The sequence below is a fragment of the Hippocampus bargibanti genome, linkage group LG04 (assembly GCF_051943395.1).
Source record: "Hippocampus bargibanti isolate YZ-2025 linkage group LG04, ASM5194339v1, whole genome shotgun sequence".
In the NCBI taxonomy this organism is placed as follows: domain Eukaryota; kingdom Metazoa; phylum Chordata; class Actinopteri; order Syngnathiformes; family Syngnathidae; genus Hippocampus; species Hippocampus bargibanti.
In genome coordinates, this window is record NC_142737.1 from 17,180,001 (window position 1) to 17,197,472 (window position 17,472).

Genomic DNA, 17,472 nt, shown 5'->3' on the forward strand with positions numbered 1-17,472 from the left:
CCTTTGCTGACATAGGAAAGCGCACGTAATGGCGACGTCGACATGACTTTGAAAGCTGGTTACCGTCACCTAACTTGACAGAAGGACGCGAAGTCTGGCCTGTGACCGACAAAAAAGTCACGTAGTTTGATAAAGCCATAAAAAGAGAGACAAAGACAGCGAAAGTGAGGGAGCTTTCTATATATGTGTGTTATGTTGTCACCTAATTCAATTGGAGTCGCGAGTTTCACGACGTGCGACGGCTGAGAGTTGCAGAGAAGTTAATACGGGTAATGACTGGCGGCCATGGTTAACTAACGTACCTCTGAATAATGTGTTTCTTACGGGGCCACGTTTGATGGATGGCCTTACAGAAGCCAGGTCAATTAGCGGAGTAGACTTTCCCTCCATGTCGGAGGCAGACAGTACCACCACGGAGTTCACCTCAGTCACACGCCGAGTCTGTAATTAATCACACACCCACCGACCCGCCCACGCCACGAAGGCTCGACTCACCTCCGCCGCGGGCGCGCACCCTCAAGCAAAGCGCGCCCCTGATGACCACATGCATTATGCAGAACCTTTTATCCAGCACATTTTAAATATTATGTAGAATGAAGAGGGAAAATTACCACACACACGTATAAAAAACGCATGTAAACAAAATAATATAAAACATTTTCTAAAAAGCCTTAAAACTTACTTGATTAGCTAAAACCCAATTGTTTTGGCAACACAACAAACAGATCCCCAAATGATATCAAAATAATGAACACGTGATGAGAAACTATATGCATTCCCAAATGAAATTATATAACATATTTGTAGTCATTTTCTAATTGGACCTTTCAGAATCAGAATCAGAATCATCTTTATTGGCCAAGTGTGTAGAACACACAAGGAATGTGTCTTTGGTAGAACACGCTGCACTAGTATCATCATAAACAAGTTTTCCGTTGTTGATTGACTCAAATAATGAAATCATCAAACAAGTCTGCAGAGATTACATGCAGCATGTGGAAAAGGGTCATTCCATGTAAAATCAAACAAGAAGCCAAAAAAAACAGGATTCAAAACTTTCAAAAGTTTGAATGAAATGTATTATGTTCTATATCTATGCACACCTCAACTTTTGAAGAAAAGTTCAGAGGTGAAGGGAACATTTGATCTTGATTTTGCATGAAATGAGCAAAATGTTATACAGGTCATCTATACAATCTGAAAATAAAGAAATATGCCACACCTGTACCAAATATAAACTGTTTTAGCTCCATGATATATACACATTTTCCATTTCAGAGACCAAAAACGTTTCCTTGAAGTTTCCTAAGTAACTTGAAAGAGAGTATGATTTTTCTATTCAAAACGACTAGGTGTTGAATGTGCTTTCATTCGTATCATTTTGTTTATTCTTATTTTAGGTAAAGTGATGTTAGATTATATATACATTTGCACACGTTCTTATATTTTTCTGTCTATTTGGCATTACTGCTCTGATTAAAAATGTAAAAATCAGAAGTCACTCAGAAATTACTCAGTACATGAGTATTTATTTATTTATTTATTTATTTATTTTTGACTTTGTACATACGTAATTATTCGCAAGACTCCTTTTTACTTTGACTTAATTTACCGAATGCAATGAGACCTCTTCGGTTACAACGTTTGGATACTTCAGTGACAGTATTTAGCCATTCCCTCCTCACCAGTCTTTCTTTTGCATCTCCTTTATCACCCTTGGCACTGGATTTGAATAGGTGACATTAATGTGACTTTGTTTGACACATTTCGTGACCTAGACAATGAACACTTTGGCACAGAAAAGTTACAAGTACGAACAGTATACAACAGACTTGTGGTCCACTGCCCCTTTTTTCCCCCAATGAAGGTTTGAGGAACATAACGGCAACTTTATCTAATAAATTACTTATAAGGACTTATAATAAGACCATATAAGGCTGTCATTGTATGAACATGATTACTGTTCAGCCCTTTGACTGGACAGAATACAGATTGAGAGGTAGCGACAGAGACTTCACTCTGCGTTCACAGAATATCCTCCTGTGCTCGGGACAAAAGCGGCCGGCTGACAGATGAGGCTTGCGTCTGGGGGCAGGGAAGTTGTGTGTTGCTGTTGCTGCTGCTGTGTCGTGTGTGCTTATGTGCGCGCGCTACTTATTCATATGTGTATGCATGCATGTCTGAGTGTGTGCACCTATACGTGTTGTATGTGTGTATTTAGTCGGAGGGAGTGGGCAGGGTCTCATGGGGCAGCTCTGTGTCTGTCCCATCTGCCACCCCACTCTACCGACACCCAAGGGAATGGCATAAGGGGCAGGGGATTCATTTTAGAAAAAGGAATTGGGGTCCAATGGTCTAATGGGCGACAACGCAGGTTTTACTGACCGGCTCAAGTCAAAGGACAGTGGCTGTGCGTGGACGCCAATCTTTTTGACAAAACAGCCGGCCGCCCCTGTCAAGCTTAGCCTCATGCGGACTAATAAGGCCTGGCTCAAATGAGAATGGGGTGCTGCATATTTTAGACACACACATATTGCCTGCACCCCGGGCTAATGTCAGTCTAATGCATGGCCATGCTGTGGCCGGAGGGCTAATTGGGTATATAAACACAAACACCTCCCTTGAGATTAAACAGGGATGTCTGCTTTTTTTTCTTTCTTTTTTTTAAACATGAAGGTGAAGGATACTGTGCCTTCAACTTTGAAACTCATCGATTCACATGCAGTATCAATAATGAAAGATCACAATAGTCTTTGCTCTCATTAGAACAGATGCCGAGTTTCTTTCCAAGCGGTGCAGTGTGATGTGCGACGCCTCTGTAGCAGGTGGCATCTCATCTTGTCTTTATCCAAACTGTGATCAGAAGGCAGTAAATGGCGCTGATGCTTCTGCCACAACGGCAACAGTGAGAACAGTCAAGTGGAGAAGGAGCATATGGCTCCCGCACCGCTGGGCAGGAGGAGCACTCAGTAAGATGAATGCCGTGGCATCGGGAACAAAGCTGACTTTAGTTCAGCAAATTAACACCATACCAAAGTGGGGAAGAGTCAAGCAGACAGTTTTTTTGCTAACAAAGATGGTGCTACGGTTGAAGTCACATGACTGCCAGGTGAGCTCGATCCTTATGTCCTAATAGATGATTCTGTTTATCCATAAATATAATGATATAAAGGCATGGGTGCTAGTCGGCCCCCTTACTGCTTTGAGCGCTCTGTTCATGAAACAGTTGCTGTTTCCTGGCATTACATTAATTACCCGATCAAAATAGAGTGGGTAATTAACTGCTCTCCTTTACCAGTGCTAATTACATTAACGGAGAAGGGCCATTTCAGGGGAACAAAACAGATACGGAGACCACAGTGGAGTCCTCTTGCCAAACAAAGACTTAAAAAAGCAAGGAAACCCTTTGACACATGTTCGGTAAGTGCATTTTCAGAGCTGGCGAAAGATGAGGAGGAGGTGCAGGCAGAGGCCGCTTTGGAGGGAGGCTCATGTGGTTCTCACTTGGGGCCCCCAGAGGGTGAGTCCTCAGAGACAAGGAGGCTTATTGGAGAGGAGAAAGGCAGAAAAAGATGGGGGATGGAGGAGGGTGTTGTTGTTTATCTTGACATGCTCTGCTCAGTCTTTAACACTCGCATCACAATTAAGATGCTGCGGCTAGGTAGACAAAATAAACGCTGTGCAAGCAAACAGGTCGAAATACACACAAAAATATATCCAGTAAGACACCAGAGGAAATTCTAAATGACTGGTTTCTTTTGGAATTGATCGAAGTTTCAATTTCAAATTAACGGGGTAAGCCCGATCAAGTTTTAAAAGCTGAAAATGCAGAATGATTTGTTTCATTATTTTATTTGGAGCACAAAATATAATTACACCTTGCGATATACAAATCACATTTGCACCATGTTTGTACCGTTTTTAATGAAAATGATGGCTTCGAAACATCTTAAAATGTCTAATATTTTTAAATAAATAAAGTTAACCAAACTCTAGAAATGAATTTACAAATGTGTTTAAATCTGCATGTTTTCACATTCCGCAACTGGCATTCACGGTTTCATATCAGTAACTATAAGTAATATGTTGTACTTGTGTACTGATGCCTTTTATTGTGCTTTCATTTACTGTACTGCATAGTTACTGGTGCTCTGCAGAAACATGTTGAATGAAGCTGAAAATCTTAATGGTATGCTAATGTGTCAAATTTTCATTGTAGGATGACATAATTACAGTACAGCGTCGCATTGGTTCAACAAAGCATGCATTACACATGAAATAATGCTAACTAACATTTTTTCCCTTTATACAAGGACAAAGAACTTTCTCATAAAGCACAACTGTAATCGTGGTTATGCAAAGAGCTTACAAAACTGCAGCGATGTAATTACAAATTTTTGATGAAATCTAAACATAGTCAAAATATTCAAATTGAATGGCAATGTTGTTCAATTAACATAATCTAAAGTCGGGAAAAAGAATCACTTTTATAAAACATGTTTATATTATTCACTAAACTAGCTATAATAAGTTAAATTGCTTGGACTTAAATAAATCAATATAAGAATTCCTTTATCGATAACCCTTGAGACAAACAATTGCAAAATCTTAGAGATCAGAACAAAAAATAAAGGGTCTATTATTTGTTTTCTGGAATGTAAATTGTCTTCAAAAAGTCTACTGCAAAAAACATGTCGCTAATTCACAGACAGTGTACACACATGCTGTTTAAAGTGTCCACAGGCGAATAGCACCCTACTTTTCAGAGCTGTCCATCATTCAAAAACGTTCAGTGCTCGTGTATACATCTCTGGCAAAAGTTTGGGGCGGGTGATGGAAGAATGCAGAATATGGCATGTGGTAGCGCACCGGAACAAAACACTGAGCTTTTGAAGCTTGTGGTAGAATAGGACCATGTGGTTTTCCTCGTGTCACAGTGTGGTATGGTCCAGTCTGGTTTGCAAAGAAACCTTGCCTGCCTGTAATAGGGTTGAAGTTATCTCCTCTACCTCTGGAAAAGATGTCTTGTCTTTGGATAGTTTCAACATTTTCCCTTTCATCCACTCGCTTAAAAGGGGACTAACAATGGTGGGATGGCCTCAGGTTGCAAAGTTAGTCAAGGTTGCGACTGATCATATTTCCATCCTGCCTGCCCTCTTAGTGCCAAAAGAGGGGCTAAGTGAAGCAGTGGTCTGGGGTAGATTTGCTACATCGGGGGGACAACCAGGCCCGTCATCGCTGGAGAGAAAAAAAAAATATGCAAGTCCATGATTCTAATTTTGCAATCATGTACTGCACTTCCAACCGCTTTGTGTATCTGGGTCAGTCAAAGCTTGCCGTGGTTAGACGAAGGGGTTAGACTGCATTCGTGAGTTCGGAGAGCGGGGTCAGATAGTGAGTCGGATGGCTACCTCTGAAGCTGTTCCCGCCTGAGGCGGGGCAGGCGGGGGAAGGGGAACCCTGGGGCCTGAGCACGGGAGCAAAAGCGCTCTTCTGTTTAGCAGCGGAAGGGAAAGAGGAGAAAGGCAACAGAGATGATGACGAGCTGGAGCTTCCTGGTATGGTCGGGCTGGAGGGCATGACTGCGGACGAGAGCACGACATTAATCTCAGGTTTTGACATCATCATATCATGTTGGGCAAAAAGCCTTACTGTAGGGTGATCCCGTGGGGGAAGCGCTGCTGAAGCCAGGTGAGCCAGGAACCCCTAGACTGGTCATAGGAACGGTTCCGTAGCCTCCCGTCATAGCCCCGCTGCCTCCGTAGCTTGACTGTTGAGGTGTGGAAGCTGAGGGGTAACCTCTTGGCGATAAGCTGCTTGAGTTGCGAATATAAGCTGGAGAAAATGTTTCAAGGCTGGGTCATACGTCCACACCAGTATTTTTTTTTCTTTTTCTTTTTTGCATAAGACAAAGCTGCGCTCAAATTACGAGCCGTTACGCTTACCTTGGCTGCTCTGCCCCGGCTCCCCGATGCTGACACCTAATTGGGAAGGGTAGGAACCCAAACCCATGACGCTGCCATGGGCTGGTGAGCTGGGCAGTGCTTGCAGCTGACTGTGAGGACGAGGAACACTGTAGAGGGCCTCTGCGATGTCAGCAGCTCTTTTAAGCAACATGTCCTACAAGGGGAGAAGCGCAGTGTCATGTCTCTTTTTTTTTCTACTACCAATAAAGCAAGTTAAATGAATCCTCCGAAACACAGTTAGTGAATATCAATTTACCTCAAAATCAAGGAATGTGTGAAAGACATTTTTATGTGTGTTTAACATTTGCATTTTGGCTACAGAGTCTGAAAGTGGAGTCATTTCCAACGGTAATTGGCCCAAAGTTTTTGCTTCTTACCTGATTACTGTGTGGATTCCCATACAGAGCCTCCACAAGATCTGCTGCTCTCTTCAGCAGAATTTCCTGCAAAGAGTATTAATATTTCAGATGTTGAAAAATTCGGTTCCATGCTGCAATAAAATATGTTTTTGGTTGAGCATTACCATAACTGGCACACAGTTGAAAGTACAAGTCTCTCACCTTAGCCATTTTTTCTGGGTCACCAGGATGCCGTGGAATGACTTTCTGAAGCCGCTGGAAACCGTAGTCTATTGTCGGCTCATTCAGGGCTGTAATAAACAGGCATTTGGGACCTTAAACTGGTGTTTTCCAACCTTAATTGAACCAAAGGTACATCTTTCACGTGGGAAAAAAAATCTCACAGCACACTGTTTGGCAATCAATGACTTAAACATCTCTCACAAGTTCCCACTGTGAACAAGAACACCTGCACCACATTTAATTGGCAAAATCCCCAATCTGTTGCATGAGCACCTGTGTAGATGAAGCGTCCGGGGGCTCCCTTACAGAATTGTTTCGATTTGTATGACAATGTGACCTCCACCACCCCTGGGATGTGACGAGGTGGAGTCTGGACGCGGATAGCGTGCGGCGTGATTAGCTGTGAGAAAATAACTCATTCATGTTAGGAAATAAATTAGAAAAGAGAAATACATGCAGAATGAATATGAATGTGAAATGTCCACCATAGTAATGAGATGAGAAGTGCTCATTCTTACCTCGCTCCAAACTAACATGCTTCCAAACACCACCTGGAGTCCATCGAAGAAGTTCTCCCCAATGACAATGACCATGGCCCCGCCTGTAGTCCAGCCTTCGCTGGGGCTGATGGCTTTTATGCAAGGTGTGGCTGAATAGAAATGGAAAAAAATAATTATTCAACATTATGGAGTGTACATCCATCCATCCATTTTTCAGACCACTTAATCCTCATTCGGGTCGCGAGGGGTGCTGGACCTTATCCCAGTTGTCTTCAGGCACTAGGCGGGGGACACCCTGAATTGGTTGCCAGCCAATCGCAGGGCACACAGTGACAAATAACCAGTCACTCTCACACTAACACCTAGGGACAATTTGAGGTGTTCAATCAGCCTGCCATGCATGTTTTTTTTTTGGAATGTGGGAGGAAATCGAAGGACCCGGAAAAAGTGTACATTTGACAAATAAAATGTGGGACTTTACACAATTTACGCTATATAATACGGCATGGATCTAATTGGATGTCAGTATATCTGGCACATTCCACTCTAATGGTTTTAATTCAGTTTCTCATGACTCTCCCACTTGGCATTCGTTCAACTCTGGTTTAAGCGACTGAATATAGAACTTCACCTTATAAAATGCGACAGTATTACTTGTCTTGTCAAACACACCACTGCAAATGAAAACATGGCAGACAAATAATATGTCAGCTACCGTATTTTCCCGTGTATAAGGTGCACCGGAGTATAAGGCGCATTCCCAATGAATGGTGTATTTTCAAACATTTTCCATGTATAAGGCGCACTGGACTATAAGCCGCACCTTCAATGAATGACGAAAAAAATCCTAATATAATATTATAATAATATAAAGTTTTCCAAATATAAGGCACACCACATTATAAGGCGTTACGGTAGAAGCTGGGGTTACGCACTACATCTTCTATGGGGAAATGGAGTCGGTGGATGCTGACAGCAGTCACAAGACCTGTTGTGGCTTAATATTACTTCACATATAAGGTGCACCTGTTTATAATACAACCACAGCAACAACAACAACAACAATAATAATAATAATAATAATAATAATAATAATAATAATAATAATAATAATAATAATATGTTTGATTTCTAAGCGCCTTTCAAGGACAATTCACATTCACAGGGTAAATTTTTCTGTGGGTGAGCAGCGGCAGCAAGACCCGCCAGCGTTCACTCAACCCGATTTATATAGCGCTTTAAAGGACAACCGACGTCACCTTTTTGTTACCTAACTGACATCAGAAAAACGTTTTATAGCATCTAAAATACCCAAAACACGCAGTATGATATTTTTATTCAAATGCAAAACACCAATAAAAATGACTTAAAGTGTCCAAAATCGGAAAAAAATTGAGCTGCGAATTTGGCATTTTCAGAAAGTCCCGTCCCCAGTTCGTGACGTCACGCCAAGACGTCTTGCATGCTGGAAAATCAAAACAATGGCTTCAGATTCGGAGAATATGCTTTCTTGTTCCACATCCAGTTATGAATGTGATACAAATGGTTCTGAAGAGGAAAGCATACATGTTTGCAATCAATTAAAGAATTTATTCCGTGCCATTTTGAGGCAACATTGGGGGGAAATGTATCACCAAAAAAGAGGCAGAAAATGGCGACCAAGCTCCGTGTGAGGAATTAATCAGCCCGTTTCCAAAGACTGATAAATTCCTTACATGGAGTTTGTTCTCCCTCTTTTGGCTCTTTTTGGTGCAACATGACGTTTTCAGGCCAAACAAGTAAAAATAAAGCAAAATATATTAACGTGGTGGAAGGACTGCTACAAATCAAAAACAAGACTTCCAGAATATTCAGCGTGAGTCTTAAAACGTAAAATATAGCTATATGCGGTGGAATCTTACGCTCAGTAGAAGTCATTTGAAGCCATTTTACAAATTATGGACACAACTTGTCCGGAGACGTCGGTTGTCCTTTAACAACAGTTGAAGCTATAATAAAGCGCTTTACATGGACAGCTCTCATATACAGGAAATAAAGCAGTCATAAAGATAGTACAAAGCACCAGGGAGTGAAACATAGATCAAGTCGGAATCAAGCTGAGTCAGATGACAAGGCTGTTGGGTGCACCTTATACACAGGAAAATACAGTACTTTATTTTTGATGACAGAAGTCAAAGTGTTATGACAGAAAATAATCTGTACAATACGGAACAAATCTATTTAGAATATTATTAGGAATGACAGTTGAGTAATTTAAGCATATGTCATGATACCGCCATGTTTCTGGGAATGAAAGCAAACACAGACGTTAATGTAACACAGTATTGTCTTACCATACTCCATAGTATTCTCCGCAGACTCGCCTGGCTCCAGTCTGCGAGCCCTCCGACCGTGTTTGGAGTTGTTGTGAACGAACATGTTGTCAGACACTGCTAGGACGTGACCGTCCACGCTCACAGTACTGGACAGGACCACCTGACACAGAGGAAATGAAGTATGAGCATCTGTGCATGACTTGGACCGCATGCTGAGAGTTAGACTCTCTGGTTTCAAGCAGCAAATGCCTCAAGTGAAACAATTTGTTTCGGCACGGAGCTGATGCTATATGATTTCACTGTCTGCAATGTCTTACATCAGTCAGAACTTGATAAAATATCTGCATTGACTCTTTTGGGTCTCCATATGGGCTTCCCCTAAGTTTGTGATTGATATAGCATGCAGGCAGCTCATCATCGCTGCGTGATCCTTCAATGACACCAAACATATGGAGCAAATCTCCCAACTTTTGCTGGCTGTTAAATCAAGGCATGATATAGTACATCCCTAATTTCATCTGGACACACCATGTGGGGGTTCTCTCACACATCTGCCATGCAAAATGACATGAACGTAGTTAATGAGAGCACAGTTGTGGTGCGTCCAACTGATAATCGGTTTTGGGATGCGCTCATTAAAAAAAGAAAGTAAAACTGCATCAGATTGAGTCAATATATTTTTTTTGTGTCTAATTCTTTTTTAATCATTCATTTTTAGAAAGTCATTCCAGCAGTTGAAGATAAACACATGGTAATAATTTTGCACGTGGAAAAAAAAGCGTAATGGAAAGAAAAGAAGACAAAAAACACATGCTTAGGTGGTAGAAAGGGCGGGTCACTCTAAGAAAAATAACTGTAAATTATCGATCAAGCAGCTGACTTGTGTCCAGCGCTGAGCACCTTTTAACCCAGAAATGAGAGTCTTTGCGGGCTCATAACTTCTCAGCATGTGTCACATCCCAGGAGTTAGAGCAAACACTGAACAACGCGCAAGACGGAAAAGGGGACAAGGTTAGCCGGGAGAAATAGAATGCCAGACAGGGGCCGCTGGTGCTGAAAGATGGCAATGGAAGTGAGGCAGCAGTGTCCCCGGTGACCACTTCCTGGGTCACGGAGTGTGACCTTTTCCATCTGGAGCCGATCATTCAATTCTTGACAACTTCCTGAAACACCTCAACCTATTTCCTGGATCCCAGCAGCCTCTCTTAAACATATAAATACTTTCTTTTGTCTTTTTTTTTAAACCGCAGGAGTCATCCTTTTTGATTTCATCTTAATTCCGCCTCACTAGTCTTTTGCAAATACTTCACTCATTCACAGCTTTTCACGAATTTATTCGGGAATTGAAAATATCACATAAAGCGCCATTCCTGAATTTTTGGGGTTTTTTTTCATGCTTGGGTGCCGATAAAGCGCCATGTTAGTGCTTTGTTCCATCTTCAGCTATTGTTAAAGCGCTATATTAACCAATATGTATGTACTGTATTGCATTGTATTTTGGACAGCCGCCCCAATTTCAAGCTCATATAACTTCTTTTCCTTTCTGCTTTTCCCGTCACGGGTCGCCACAGCGAATCAGTCCTCCATCTTCAGAGGTTTGATTCGCATGTTTGTTTTGGCCAAGCTTTTACATCGGATGCCCTTCCTGACACAACCCTCTGTATTTATCCAGGCTTGGGACCAGCACAATAAGCCAATGGCTCAAGCTCATATCACTATAGACCCATATAATTTAGGAATTATCTCTTTTTTTTCTGATGAAAGAAGACAGTCTAATGTTTCTTACACTGACTTCAATGTTTATGTAGTCCTAAGACTCAATATTCCGTGGGTCCTGTAACAATGACAAAAAACCCTGGCACTGGAGTGGACACCTTTTTACACATCTAGCTGGCAGTGAATTATTAAATTGTGAGTCTTGTTTCGACAAACGACAATAAGATAAAAAGCAGAAACCTAAAGATGTTCACATCAGTATTGTGCTCTGCATTGCAATGATTTCCACATCTCATCATAAGCCCTCATCCTACAACAAGGCATTTGTTCTTCATCTGCTGATACCTGGAATCTCCTCATGTCCCTGGGGTTTCCTGCTGTCTTCAGACAGTTCTGGTTGCATTTCAAGAAAAACTTCAAGAAGAACCTGCAGAGGTAAATATAAGGACACATGTTTGTAGAACTACAACAAGTAAGAAATAACATGAAAAACATCACGGATATGATTACTTTGCTCAGAAACAACACTTGAACAGTCAAACAAGACATTCATTATTTTCAGAAACGATTGTGGTGGGTGCAGTTTTACGTGGGTGTTGATGCATATCTATCTGATTATAACTGACATCAATCCCAGCCGTTAAGTTTATAGTCTGTTAAGCCAGTGCTATTAAAGTCGAAACCAAGTGATGAGAATACGAAGTGGAGTCCGGTGAAAAGCTTTGTTGTATTTCAAAGTAAACTGCAGCCAGTGATGTGAGCCTGCACACCCAAGGGAACGCTACATCCCACAACGCCATACTCCAACCGCCACATGGGAATGAACTGGGACATGAAATACAGAGATAACGGAAAGTAGTGATGGAGACCGCGGCAGTGGCATGGACATGAATTTTGTTGGCAGGTACACGTGTTTCATTATGCATGTGAGTTTATTTTGAGTGAGGAAGGCTGCATCGAGGCATCGTGGAAGGCTGATGATAGCCTCTCTACCACCAAAGAAAGACACAGTAAAAGACGGGATAAATAGGGGAGAGGGAGACTACGCAGAGACTCCAAATCCCAGGTGTAAGCAGTTCGGCAACATAGCTCGCTGCCATGGCAACGCGCCTCTGCCGCAATCCCAAAGTCCCCACGCTGAGAGGCGAAGACAGCCATGCGAAGGAGAAGCTAACAACATGAACACATCCTGTACCACTCAAACACAGGAAAAAGAGATGCCTTGCAAGGTGAGATGTCGGGGAATTACATGATTATGTGTGTTTGTGTGTGTGTGTGTGTGTGTGTGGGGGGGGGGGGGTATTTGTCTCTCTTTAGCAAACTAAAATAACTTAAAACGGCAATTGGCCATAAGAAGCCCATTCCTTCCATGGAACAACTTGCCGATGAGAAACACAACCATTAATTCTCCAATAAAACCAGCAACAATGGTTTCGAGAGTTTTCCCCCCACCCACACTGCGCTCTGTGTAAATATAAATTATCTTCGGGGAGAGCGGAGTGGAAACTTCACTTTAACCCCTGAGTTTCGAACACACCCATCAGATTCGATTTCCTCCTACATTTTTACACAAAAATTCTTCAATCTATATCAGCTCAACTTCCTCCCTTGTCAGAACAACCAGGTTAGCATCTTTCTGGCTTCATTTGTGTATTAAATATATCTTCATTTACGCTCTTACATCAAAGGATAACCAACACTGTTTTTGGCAGAAACTGATAATATTTATGATTGAGATCTTTGTCATCCAATTTGAGAATAACATTGTAAATCTGACTTTTGGGTTGAGCTAAGTGCAAAGGTCACATCTGCAAGTTTGCAACTTGATTTTTTTTTCTCAAGCTAATATCTACCGATGGTAAATTGTGATGGCAGTTGGCTGAAGGAGTATCAGGGTGAAAAGAAAAAAAAACTTCACAGACGTAGCGACTGCCACTCATGTCGTCAACTGAGCCAATCCGGTCACTGATGGAATGATTGCCTCCAACCTTTGGCTTTGCGCACTTTCTGAGGGCCCTTGACCTTGTTTGTTGACTTCTTCTCATCATTCATTGTTTGTATGACACCAGATGCCTCACACACAAACACATATTCACATGCGTGCATGCACACTCCAATTCATTGACACCCCCCACCTTTGTCTCCACACCCACCCCTTCCCAAAAAACCCATTGAGTCAACTTTTCACCCCCCTCAGTTCGGACGCACACAGCTGCAAATGCTGAAATTAAAGCGAGACATTGAAGCATAAATTAGCATATATTAGCTGCCTTCCCCTGCCCACTTAACATGCAAATCTCCAGCCCCGTCGCCTCGCACCTTCTGCCACACATTCATTTGCTGAATTATAATTAGACTAATCTTGCATAATTAATAAGAAGTCGAGGACCCTCTGCTTTTTTATATCCCATTCTCTATTGTGGTTGCAAAAGTTTCATATTACTGTTGTTTGTTTTTGTTTTGGTATTGTGATACACCAACACACCTTCCCTTCCTCAAAGAGGAGATAAAGAGGAGAAGATACAAAGAAGTGGAAGTGATCTTCATGCCATCGGGGGCAGAGGGTTTTCAGAGATGGCGATTTTAAAAAAGGAGTGTCTATGTTTATTATTTATTTGTATTAGTTCATTAAAAATTCTAGTATAATAAGCCTATGGTAAATGACAATTTCAGTAACAGTGAGGAAACTGGAAATCTGTGGTAAAATCTTGACACAGAAACGGATGAAATTGTGAAAGCGATGCCAAGTGGTGTATATGACAACCAATTAATCAGGAAATTGAGAAATAAAATCAAGTTCGATCTTCTTCATCATCTACTCTACACAGATGGACTTCACCCATCGGCCGCGAAGCAAAGACAAAAGTCTTAAAGCGAGGGATCACATTCCACACTGGAACCACAGGGAGTCTGTTTTTTTTCTTTTCTGTCTTCACTTCTACATCTCTGTTAACCCCTTTTGTCTGCATCTGTTTCACTTCCCAAGACTAAACATGGGCCTCGCAGCATGCAGTCACTATCCAAATGGTGACAACTTGCTCAACTTAAATATCAACAATCACCCAATACATGTAAATTTGCCATTCTTTCTTCCTCTGGGACTCTCTGTTTTTACTTTTTGACCACTGGGCATCTGTTGCACATAATGGCAACCCGCTCAACTTTACATATGGGCTTAATCACAAAGGCTACACCTTAGCATCACAAGACATCCAAGAACATTTTCGTAGGCATTCATCAACGCTAATGATTGTTGACACAACTGACTTTTCACCTCGGCATTAAAGACATCACACATTTGTTCATTGTAAATGCACGTTTACCAGTTGTGCCAACCGTTGAGGCATGTGATGCCAAATATTTATAGAAACCTTACATAACTCCGAAATGGGTTCTTAACTCCTTGGTTATATCCTCACGTACTGTAAGTATATGCGGCCAGACGGAAAAACATAGAACGGCGCTGCGAAGCAATATTCACAAAAGTGGGAACAAAATTGTGAGGAACTATATTTATGGTGGCTACTGGGCCACTTCCCGCTTCATGGAGTAAAACATAAGATGTTTTAAATCGATGCCTAGCTGAGGTCTTGATGTTTTTTTTTCTTTGTTTATTTTGTTTTGTTTTGATTCATTCTATGTTGCAGAGTTTTTCCTAAAAGGAAGAGAATAAAGTTGAGCACTATGTCTGTTATCTACACCCGAAAGACAGCTGGTATAGGCTCCAGCATACCCATGACCTGTCTGAGGGTAAGAATGGGCGGATGGGTGTGACAAAAGGGGAAAAAATGGAATGAAATTAGTTCCTCATACATTCTGTTATCTGTGAATAAATGTTACTTTAATTTGGATTATTTTCGACTCTCACAAAGTGCTTTAAATAAATAATATACACTTACAGGGACAATATACAGTTAACGTGTAGATGCAATTAATAACCTAAACGTGCTTTTGAAAAATGCCCAGAAAGGAGGCCCCACTTTGTGCAAATAGTTCCACAATTGGGGGCAAAGAAATGCAACATGAGATTGCATTTAGTTTTTAAATCTCATAATATATCAATAATGTGCAGGGGATATTAGAAAACGTCTGAAGTAGAAGTAAATAATTTTAGCACTCATGTTTGGGATGATGATTTTGGCCAAGATTATGAAGCCTTTGCACTTGCAACCTGTGGCTGGTGCTCATTTAGCAGTTGGACCGGGCTCATCACCCTCTTCTACTTTTGCCACCTGAGAGATTTCGTTTGGAAAATGTGGATCTTTTTATGATTATTATTATTATTATTATTATTATTATTATTATTATTATTGAGAAGGTTTCTTCAGCCGTCATCTGTACAAAACTTTTGTACAGATGACGGCTGAAGAAACCTTCTCATCGATGGACCACTCCTGTACAACTGAGAGCTTACACAGACGTATTATTATTATTATTATTATTATTATTATTATTATTATTATTATTATTATTAAGTCCATTATCCATTGCTGAGCTGGACTGCAACCTAACTGTGGTGTATTCAGACATTCACGCTGATGCCTGTGCACTACTCTGAAAATGGATGTGATTAGAGCGATAGAGTGTGCTACGATCCTAATCATTTCCGAATTTAGCCAGCACTGATGCACTGTGTCCCAAGAACGTCGTGCACTGTGTTTTATTTTCTGTTTTTTAATGCACTCTAAATAGCCAAACTACACATTTCAGCAACACTCGAAGTTTCCAAGCTGTTGCAGTGAACCAGTGGACGCTCTGAGATTATTTCTCAACGTGTCCCTACTACGCAAATAGCTAAAGACTCACCCTGCCCCTCCTTTAACCTTACAAACAGACATAGGGCACAGTGGCAACACAAACATGGAAGTAGGTACAGTTTTGTATTGGAACAGGGTGGATACCTACCTCATGAACGTACATAGATTTATAAATAAATACATTGTTGGGGGTGTGATGCTGAAAAAGAACTATGTAGACATATTTCTTATGGGGCAATAACACCCTGCCTTTCATCTGGTAAGATCTTATTAAATATCTTGATGTGGTATGGTCTGATCAAATTGAGCGTTCACTGATTTTGTAACATTTGACAACTCTGCATTTTGCCACATTAACGCAAGCTGGTTCAGAGTTTTGCGTGTCATTTGAGGGTCCAAATACACATTTTATATTGCAAACAACAATACAAAGACCTTTATTTTGAGCCTTGAAACCCTCAATATAAATAAAATCGCAGAAAAATGGAAAAGCGGTAAAGGCTGAAAAAGAGAGATGGAGATTTATTGATGTCCTGTATTTGCGGCTATCACTCATTCAATATCCACCACCCTTACACACACATGCACGCACGTACAAAACCGACACACCACCCAGAAAAAAAAACAGTGTCCAACATGGTGGGGGGAAAATTAGGAAACCAGATGTGGAGCATTAAAACATACTGACATGCTGAGAGCCTTCCACTGCCACACTCACACACTGGGAGCACTAAGTCATACACCAGGCCCACAAATGCATGTATGCATCATGCCTGTGTCACACATGAATAAAAGCCGCGCAGACCTACCTCGTACACGTGTGCATTTGCTTGGAAAAATCTACTAAATGTGGTTTGCAATCAATAAATGTACACACAATTTATGACAGAATGTCAATTACTCAGAAGCAAAAGCAAATTACCAAATTGCAACCAGTGGTTTTGGGTGAGAATTATGACAAAGCCATTTCAACCGAGGATATGTTTCACACAGAGGCACACGTCTACAGATGGCTCGTCATGCATCGGTGTATGAATATGCATCCAATTAGTACATGTGCCCAGGCCGAAGACCGGCCGAGGGGGGAGGATTGGAGATGTTTTGTTTTCCTCTGTGGGGAGAGCTATGTTTGGGGGGGGGGCAGTAATAAATACCCCTGGACCTGGGTCCCCTGGCAGACTGGAAGCTAGACTGGTCACCAGGGTTAACACCCGGGGCACATGACCTTTGACACTGCTAATGGGGCACAGAAAACCCTCAATGAACTGATACACCCTCTGTCGCATACCACCACAGGACCTTTCACATCAGCCTTCCAGTCGACCCCCCCAACACACACACACACACACACACACGCACACACACACACACACACACACACACACACACACACACACACACACACGCACACACACGCACACACACGCGCACACAAACAACTCCACTCTTAAAACATACAGCCATATCACAAGCATCAGCTTCTCACAGCCAAACTGACTCCTTGTTGATTGTTTTTCTTTTTGCTCATTGCAGATGAGTTCTGCACCCAATCAAATGTGAATTTTCATTGACTTGGGTGAGACTGTTAATGCCAGAAACTGCCAACATTTCAATAGCATCGTGTATTTGGGCCATAT

At 41.6% G+C, this 17,472-nt stretch overlaps 1 protein-coding gene across 4 annotated transcripts in view; it reads right to left on the reverse strand.

The window, feature by feature from the left end:
- Positions 1-3,843: 3,843 nt before the first annotated feature.
- Positions 3,844-17,472, reverse strand: part of ebf2 (EBF transcription factor 2) — a 47,207-nt gene continuing 33,578 nt past the window's right edge. For 2 of the 4 annotated variants that reach the window (XM_088994442.1, XM_088994441.1), the window contains exons 7-16: positions 11,424-11,505; positions 9,381-9,522; positions 7,066-7,196; positions 6,821-6,947; positions 6,527-6,615; positions 6,344-6,409; positions 5,946-6,120; positions 5,653-5,835; positions 5,412-5,582; positions 3,844-5,238 (exon numbers count right to left, since the gene is read on the reverse strand). In XM_088994442.1, the coding sequence (XP_088850568.1) occupies positions 5,207-5,238; positions 5,412-5,582; positions 5,653-5,835; positions 5,946-6,120; positions 6,344-6,409; positions 6,527-6,615; positions 6,821-6,947; positions 7,066-7,196; positions 9,381-9,522; positions 11,424-11,505 (1,198 nt within the window). In that variant the 3' untranslated portion in view covers positions 3,844-5,206. Of the gene's footprint in view, positions 5,583-5,652; positions 5,836-5,945; positions 6,121-6,343; positions 6,410-6,526; positions 6,616-6,820; positions 6,948-7,065; positions 7,197-9,380; positions 9,523-11,423; positions 11,506-17,472 lie in introns of all 4 variants that reach the window. The other 2 variants (XM_088994439.1, XM_088994438.1) reach the window with 1 other exon arrangement.